This window comes from Impatiens glandulifera, chromosome 2, assembly GCF_907164915.1.
Source record: "Impatiens glandulifera chromosome 2, dImpGla2.1, whole genome shotgun sequence".
Lineage (NCBI taxonomy): Eukaryota > Viridiplantae > Streptophyta > Magnoliopsida > Ericales > Balsaminaceae > Impatiens > Impatiens glandulifera.
In genome coordinates, this window is record NC_061863.1 from 20,615,815 (window position 1) to 20,624,711 (window position 8,897).

An 8,897-nucleotide genomic window follows, 5' to 3' on the forward strand; every position below is an offset into this window, starting at 1 on the left:
TAAGCAGACATAAATTTATAGTGATCCACTCAAATGAACTACATCCATTTCAGTTGCCACCAAATTTCACTATAAAGAAGAATGATACATAATTTTTGCCTCACAATTTATCTATTTAAAATTCTGTTTTTTAAGATAAATCCTTAATAATAACATATTTATAGGGTAAATATTAACGAAATAAAATTTAAATAACAGTTTAGAACCAAAAAAAATGAACGAGAATATATCGAAATTAACAATTGAGTCTCTTCAGATATTTTGCTTAATATTTTTATCCGATAATTTAGCAACAAAAAATATTGTTAATTATTTGTGACAAATTTGCCTTCATTAATAAATATTTGCGATGAAAAATTCGCCGCTACTAACATCGCAAATTTCAACCACTTTAATCGTCACTAAATTTTTGTCGCTAATAAGGCGTTTTTTTGTAGTGATGTGAAGCCAGCATCATCACTTTTGAACTGTGTGATCCAATTTCTAAGAGTGGCCACATGACCTCATATTTCAAATGTAAAGTAGCTGGAATCCAGCAACGAGTACCTTTCATCTTTGAAATTCAACCATTGAAATCCTAATGTGAGATTTTTTTTTTCAGAACTTCTTTTTCTTAATATCGAGATCTTTTCAATCATGTGACTAATAAAAAATCTTATTTCACAAAAAACATATTTTTTTTTTCTTTTTAGAATGGACCAACATTGAAAATTTTGCACAATTTAAAGTGTTATGATGTTTTCTCATATAAATTCAGGGAAATTCATTTTAACTTCTAAATAATGATAATTTGAATATCTCTTAGTATATAAGTTCAATCCACAAAATGGATTTCTGATATACAAGCAACCATAATCAACAATAATCGCAATAAAAACTAACTATTTCAAAAAAAGGAGAATGTAATAATGTTTCACTAATCACAATCTGAAAAAAAAAACTTATACACAAGACCACGAAATGTGGGCAACTTCTAACCTCTTTCCTAAGTGTTCTAAAAAATCATAAAAATAAGATTAAAAAAACTAAACAGCCATTTCCACCCCTAAAAAAAACTGTGAAACCTGTCTATATTTCTAGCAGTCAACTCCACATGGACCTTTAGTATTCATAAGTTTGGAAGAAAAGGGATCAATTCTCACCCAAAGAAGGGAAAATATCGAAGAAATAAGTATAGACCAAACAATGACCATAGTAGGCATACGACCCTTCCTTCCCATCAATCCCTTAAGGAACGGATACAAATGTAAGATAACCCATGTAGCGAATAAAAGTTTCCCAAAAAGCGGACCCCAAGAAGGATACCCGCTAGTTACTGCAAACGAGATGCCAGTCACAATGCCAACCAAATTCATTACGAGGATGGTAGTAGGAAGTATAAGAAGAGAAGTCCATTTGAACATGTAAAGCTCAACGAAGTCATCACCTTCCTCTGAAGCCTTTGAAGTAACTGTAAAGTTAGTGTTGATTCCTGCAACCACTTTCATAATCCCCTGAAAAACGGCAAAGAGATGAGCTGATGTTCCACCAATCACCCAGAATTGTTCGTTTCTCCACCAATCTTCTATGCTAACTCCACTCCATCTAAGCTCAAGGATTCCAGTGGCAAATATGGAAACAAATAGGAGGATGAACCATGTGCTTGCATAGTTACTTATCTGCCCAGAAGATAAAAAGAGATGAAATCTTTTTCTAACAATGTAATAATAAAAATGGTTTTAGTATAATTACTTGCCTCTGGAACAATGAATTTTCCTGTGAGAAGACAGATAGCTGGCAGTATACAGTAAGCAATAAGAGGAATTGATGTTATGGGATATATAATTGTGTTAATATATGCCAACCTCTGCAATAACTTGAGTTTCCCATCATAACCATACCATATTGGACAATGCCGACTCAAAAGAATCTCGATAGATCCCAAAGCCCATCGAAGGACTTGGTTCAAACGATCAGAAAGATTAATCGGAGCAGAACCCTTAAAGGCTGGCCTAGTCGGCATGCAATATGTTGATATCCATCCTCTTGAATGCATTTTGAAACCCGTTAATATATCCTCAGTCACCGACCCATAAATCCAACCAATCTGATGATACATATAGAAATCTTACTTTCAGAATTTTTTGGAGCAATAAATACAAATGGATTCGTGCTATAGCTTAGCACCATATAGTAAACTTTGGTTTACAATATATATATATATATATATACATACCTCTTTGCCCCACTGGGTCTTCTCCTCGTAGCCACAGCTAATTACATGTATTGCTTCCTTGAGAAGAATAGCCGGATCTGCTGGTGGTGGAATACCTCCTTGCTCCATGAACGTGGCTTCAATGAACACTGAAGATTGTCCAAACCGTTTCTCCAAATTTTTCTCATACATGTGTGATGTCTCATCAACATATCCTGTAAATAAATATGCATGAATGTTTTGAATCTGCAAAATATATTATAACTTATCTCAATATGAGACACAAATTTCGAAATTTATGTCAATATAAACTGTTTCCAAGTAGACCCATATGATCACCCCGCTTCCCCAGTCACATGGGAATATGAATCTTGTATTTGAATATATTTATCTTATTATGCTTATGCCCAAGTGGTGGATTATATAACTTTGGCATTTTGTACATTATCATCTTTGAACCCTTATCTTCTCCCTCAACTTACTATTCTCTTAGCATTCTTTCTGTGGTGTTACTATTTATTCACATTCACAAATCCAGATGATCAGACTATAATGTCATAAGAAATACAGGGTTAATGGCACTTGCCTTCAATAATATCGTCTTCATAAACATCCTCTGAACTAAATATGGGAACAGTTGAGTCTCTTAGTTGGATTGCCATCCTGTTATCATCCTGATTTTGATAGCCACAGGGTTCCAAATCCTCCTCGGTTAAGACTGGATCATATCCATATAAGGCTTGTCTGTTGAAACAACTTCCAGTACCCACATAAACTGGGCCCTGTATGCCGTCCAGCCCTTTCAAGTTGATCTGCATATTATTTTAGCGCAGATAGTTCATGAAAGAAATTTTGCAAAAGGAAATATTAAGTAATTGATGACAACATTAAAAAATATGTAGAGTGCAACACGAGTTAGGGTTTTAGCAAGTATACTGAAACTTACATCGAAAAAGACAATATTGCGATTAGCATATCGATCATGCAAATCAATGCCGTCAAATCTTTGAGGGAACTGTACGAAACATATTTTCTTTCCAAGTACGGGATCCATCATAAAGCACATTGCCTCCTTAAGACATTTGCTATTGTTGAAGTAGTGATCACAGTCGACGTTCAGAAGAAATGCACCGTTTGTCAGCACAGCAGAAACCCGGACCTGAATATCAAAAGCATAAAAGTTGACAAAGAAAACGGGCATTCTCATTAAAGCCCATTTTAATTTGAATCTCTATCTAAAGTTATCCAGTTTTATGGTCACTAACCAAAGCATTCATAGCTCCAGCTTTCTTGTGATGTGGAAACGCTGGGCGCTTTTCGCGCGAAACATAAACTAGTCGTGGTAGCTCGTTTCCGTTAATATCAACACCTCCAGTGTGTCCTAAGAACACCTGCTCTTGACATTAGGGACTAGAAACCGAATATATTTAACAAATCGAAAGATTAAAAAATAAAGTACCTGAATCATTCCGGGATGATCTCTATGGTTATTACCAGGCCAAGGATTACCATCATGCATCTTCCATCCTGCTTCTGGTGCATTTTGAGCTTTTGCTACAAGTGCATTGATTCTTACCTTGAATTCTTCATATTCTCTCTATTACATATTTCAGCAATTCAAGTGGATTCAAATAAACAAATTTCACAACTATAAATTCTTTTTGAAATTGACATTACCATATAACGATTTTCTAGGAGTTCAAGTGAATATATGTGAGGTGTCATTCCAAAACAATAGAACTGAGCTCAAAAATCCTTTTTTTGTCTATAATTAACCTCGAGAATATAAATGTTTAAGACAATTCATTTTAAATACATATACCCACTACTAAGTTCAAACCAAAAGAAACTTAATCCAGGTTAGATATGCATGATCATAAACATATTAAAGAAAGCATGACCAAGTTTGAGAGGAAAATGCAATTTTTGGGTACTGATGCTATTTCAGTTTATAGGTCACTCCTCAGCTAGTTTGTAAGGAATAAGGATTATGTGATTTTTAAAGGTAAAGACAGATTTAATGTTAGGAAAGGTGGGATTTCAAACATTTGTGTAAGTTCCAACTTCCAACGAGAAATCAAATATAGAAAGCCTAATATTCATGGGTAGGATTAGATTTGCCTTGTGTAGTATGAGCAGGGTGGTAAGTGGTAATCTTTGGATGGATTGGGGGTTTGAATCTTGGCGATAACATGCTTTATATGAAAAATAAACTACAATAAGCGGAGTTGGCTTGGCTTTCTCAACTTTCTTCGTTTTTTTTTTGTGCGTACTTCTTTCTTTCACTTTATATATAAAAAAAGGGTCAAATAGAAAAAAAAATCAAAGTAAACCATTCTTCAGTTTGCAAAAGAAACCCTACAAAACATACCTTCATTGCCCTGTACTCTTTTACAAAGGAAGGTTTTGTCATTTCCTTATAAAATAGCATCTTCTGATTAAAATAAAATTCAGGAGCCCTTGGCTCAATGTCATGCTTCTTACAGAATGGAACCCATATCCTGGCAAACTCTGCGGTTTCTGAGATAGATTCAAATGTTAACATTGATGATCCATCATCAGAAACATAACAAGAAACCTTATCCACAGGGTAATCCACGGAGAGGATCGACAACACAGTATTAGCAGTAATAATAGGAGGTTCTTTTAGTGGATCTACAGTACTGACAAATACATCAATTGGTGCCAATTGTGATGGCTCCCCAATCCTATCATACCTTAAGATAAGAAAAAAAACTGGGGTAAATAAATATTATGTAACCAAACTACTATTGATCTTGTATTAGAAAAGAAAATTTTAAGAATGCTATAATAAGTTGTTTTAAAAAGTGAAATACTATATTTCAAGGTTATATTGACATCATTTACTCTCAAATCTCATGTGCATAAACAACATTTTTAAAAATGAGCTAGAATGTATTATTCTTCTTTTATATATATATTTAAGCTCACTAATATAACAATAGAAATGTGAAATGAATAAAAAACAAAAGCAAATCCTTATGCCAAACGAAAACACTGTAAAAGAAACAAATTGAACCAACCTCATTGTTAATCTATCGATATATGTCTTACGATTGACAGGTGACCATTTAGGGAATTGATCAAGAAGCCAGGATAATGCAAACCAAACTTCACAGATAACTGAAATCAACCACAATGGATATGCATCCTTCACTGGATGTGTGCATCGGTATTGAAGAAAGAAGCCCAATATAATTAGCCGGATGATGATGACTAAACGATAAGGAGTCAGGTGATTAGAAGAAATAGGAACCACACGACTCATGGGTCGACGATCAACATCAGTCCTATGGAAAAAAAAAGGAAGAAAGAGAAGTATTCAATATATCTAGATTAAGATTTACACGCAATTATCGAATTGCTGGATGGCTTATTCTCCAATTGATTATCGCGTTTGAGACATGTGTTTAATAAACATAAGAGGATATTCACATTTGCAGTTCTTCACCAGATTCAGAGTATCTGCTGACCGATTGCATACTGTTTTTCTCCGGTTTAAACTTCCAATCATCAACCTTTTCCTTCCAATCAGCACTTCCAAATCCAAAAGAACCAGAACTCGATCCCATTGACTGACTGTCAAGTGTGCCACTATCAGTTTCACTTGACACCTGAAATAACAAGAGGTTATTAAGAAGATAAGCGTTCTTCTTACCTTTCATTACAAAAAAAAAAATATCTAAAAGATAAGGAAATCTGTTAAACACCGATATTTTAAAAAACGGTTAATATTAACAAGCTATAATCTTGATACACATCCATTGAAGGAACAAGATAACTATAGAAAAGGCAGTCACAATCCCAAAATCAACGTTATAAATAAAGTTTGCATCGATTTATTTACATGACGCTCGTGAGTGAGAAGATGGATAGGTTGAAATTCATTTCTAGAAGATGACGATAGATCACCATCCTCTCTATCACATTGATGCCAAGTTAAGCAAAGTCCTTGTGTATAGTTAAATTCATTTTCCAGGTCATCGATTCCATCCCCTTCAGCATTTTCATCAACTCCAGAACTCCCTAATGAATAAAAGAACTGTCCATTATAACTAGAGGAGAAGATCCATTCCATGCAGAATGAATACAAGAAGGTATCTGAACTCACATTTATGTCTCTTGTATCTGGTCTTGCACTGAGGACAGCAACCATATCCATCTTTGCATTCATATTCATAACAAGGCCTGCAAACTGGTAAGGCACACTTGCTGCAGGCAACAAAAACATCACCATTGGCTTCTTGGCCAACACTATCTCCGCATACCTGGCATATTTGTCCATTGAGTTCTTTCAAGGGCTTGGCCTGCACTGGACCAGACACAAGTATTTCTAAGAAGATCATACAAAGAAGTATGAGAAGGCGAACCAGAAGTTGAAATGGCAAGTAAGTAGAATGTAAGACGATTGAAATTTAGAAATCTAAAGTATGTTTCATTAACAGCACATCATAATCTTCTGGAATATTCTGAGCTCAAACATTCATTAAGGTTTGCCAGTAAAAAATATCCCATCTAGAAAAGGTTGTAACTAGAAAGATGAATCATTTCTTATTCTCCTAAATGACAGATGTTCATAATTCAGTTCAATCAAAAAGCTAGATCCGAGAGATTGATTTAGGAAACAACAAGAGAGTAGTCAAAAGAGAGACCTACTAATTATGTAAAGATGTCAACTTTGAACTGAAAACAGATAAGTGAAATAAGAAAACAAAAACCCAACTGATAGTGTCAAAGAAGTAAGAACCTCACTATCGGAATCGTGGTGAAGTCGCACCAACTCATTCCCCTTGTAAGATCCATCCATCATTATAGCATTCGCCTCCATCTTCAATTGAAGAAATGGGCGAGGTTAAGATGTCTGAAAATGGTAGTCTATAATGTGACGAGAGATAATTTGTTAAACGGATCATGAAGATTGGCACATTGGACAGGGTAATTCTGGGGATTATTGACCAATAAAAGATGGGCATTCTCGCCCTATTTGTTAGTGTCTGCATTGGGGTCACAGTGAGGTTTTTCTGGAAGTAATGAGGAGAGATTTTGTTTACCGGATCATCCGGAGACTATTAGTCAATACTCCATCGTCATCGGCTGATTCCGCTCCTGGCGGGAGGAAGTTAGCTTCGTCAACTTTGATGTTTACTTGTATTAGAGCGATGAATTGACTCTTTGGCTTAGAAAATTGAAGTTGGAAACTGTAAAAGGGAAGGTTGCTGCAATGAAGAACAAACGGATCCTTAGTTTAGTAAAAAAAAAATAGAGTCAAAGGCAATAATATATAAATTATAAAATATTGTTTACTAGAGGTTATTTAGAAGTCTAAATGATATTTTTCTAAGCAAAATAAAAAACACAATAAAGTTTCAATATTTACTTTTCTCCATCACACTTATTTTATTAAGCATAAATTTGTTCTTTCAAAATTTAACATGTCAATAAAAGGAATAAGTGTTTGATGATTAGGGAATTAGTGAGTACCAGAGGACTCAATTAGAGTATTTTAAATAGAGTATAGGCATCTACGGATCTAGAATTTGAGTTTGGTAGGTTTAAAAAAAAATATATATTAGACATAAAAAAAAAAATAACAAGAAAATTATGATAAACATAATTTTGCCTCTATAACACCCATAAATCCTTTTGTCTCGAAAAAAAATTTAAGGTTCCTAATTTTTTAACATCGTATGTAAAAAAAAACTTTAACAAAAGATTTAAGCAAAAAAAAAAATTGTTTTTGATATTTAAAATTAATTGCAATAATAATTAATTATTAATCCAATTTAAAATAATCTATCAAAGAAATTTTTTATTTTAAATTAATTAGAAATAATTAATTTAAAAAAATTATTCATTTGAAAAAGAGTTGTCAATTTGATTTTAATTTAAAAATCAATAAAAATATTTGTATACGTATATTTGATTAAAGATTCTTTTGAGTTCTGTTTGGTGATATTTGGGAAATGACTTTCACACTATATACTTTTTACCCGTTAAAAACGTCTTTGATTCAAAAATTTTGACTATTTATTTGAAAGTTATGTTTATTATGTTTTATTTAACTAATTATTTTTTAACATGTAAATTATGAAATAATATTTAAATACGGGTATTTGCAATTGATGTCGAGAATTATTGAGAAAAATACCTGAAAATATTAGTTTAAGGCATTATAATTTTAAAATAAGTTCAAACCGACCTTTATTAAAAATATATTTTGTGAAAATATTTGAAGATAGATTTTTTTCGATTTTTTTAAAAATAATTTAGGGTTTCTAATGGTTAAAAACAATTGGAAATTAAAAACCCCAAAAAATAGTCCTTAGGCAGATATTCAGGTCGTGAATCATGTCAAATATGCGGGTCTGGGCCGGAACCCGAAGTCAATGGGTCTAGGCGACGGTGAACATAGAGGCTAAGATTCGGTCTTGCCCGATAATCCTCGGTCGGACGCGGAATTCTTCCGTCGAAGTAGAGATTTCTCGGTCGGATGCGAGATTTCTCAATCAAGTGCAGGGGAGGGCTGGTTTTCTCGATCGAAAACAATACCCAGGCAAAATCCTCAATTGAATGCCTAGATTCATTGGTCGGACGTGAAGAACATCGACTACAGGTTTTGAGATTTTGATTGAAAGTTCCATCTTTTGATCTGAAGGCATGATAAACTTAATTTAATTCCAAT

At 33.6% G+C, this 8,897-nt stretch overlaps 1 protein-coding gene across 3 annotated transcripts; it reads right to left on the minus strand.

The window, feature by feature from the left end:
* Positions 1 to 855: 855 nt before the first annotated feature.
* LOC124923998 (probable cellulose synthase A catalytic subunit 1 [UDP-forming]) lies at positions 856 to 7,371 on the minus strand. 3 transcript variants are annotated; one of them, XM_047464021.1, is made up of 13 exons: positions 6,963 to 7,371; positions 6,327 to 6,522; positions 6,063 to 6,241; positions 5,651 to 5,829; positions 5,239 to 5,505; positions 4,566 to 4,911; positions 3,654 to 3,791; positions 3,460 to 3,585; positions 3,141 to 3,353; positions 2,781 to 3,006; positions 2,216 to 2,409; positions 1,736 to 2,086; positions 856 to 1,658 (listed from the first exon to the last, which is right to left on the minus strand). In XM_047464021.1, the coding sequence occupies exons 1-13, from the start codon at positions 7,041 to 7,043 to the stop codon at positions 1,077 to 1,079; spliced, it is 3,078 nt and encodes a 1,025-aa protein (XP_047319977.1). In that variant the 5' UTR covers positions 7,044 to 7,371; the 3' UTR covers positions 856 to 1,076. The 3 variants fall into 3 exon arrangements, with proteins under 3 accessions (XP_047319977.1, XP_047319978.1, XP_047319979.1); XM_047464022.1 differs by having other exon boundaries at positions 6,327 to 6,527; positions 6,968 to 7,354; XM_047464023.1 differs by lacking the exons at positions 6,063 to 6,241; positions 6,327 to 6,522; positions 6,963 to 7,371 and having other exon boundaries at positions 5,667 to 5,686.
* Between the last annotated feature and the right edge of the window lie 1,526 nt (positions 7,372 to 8,897).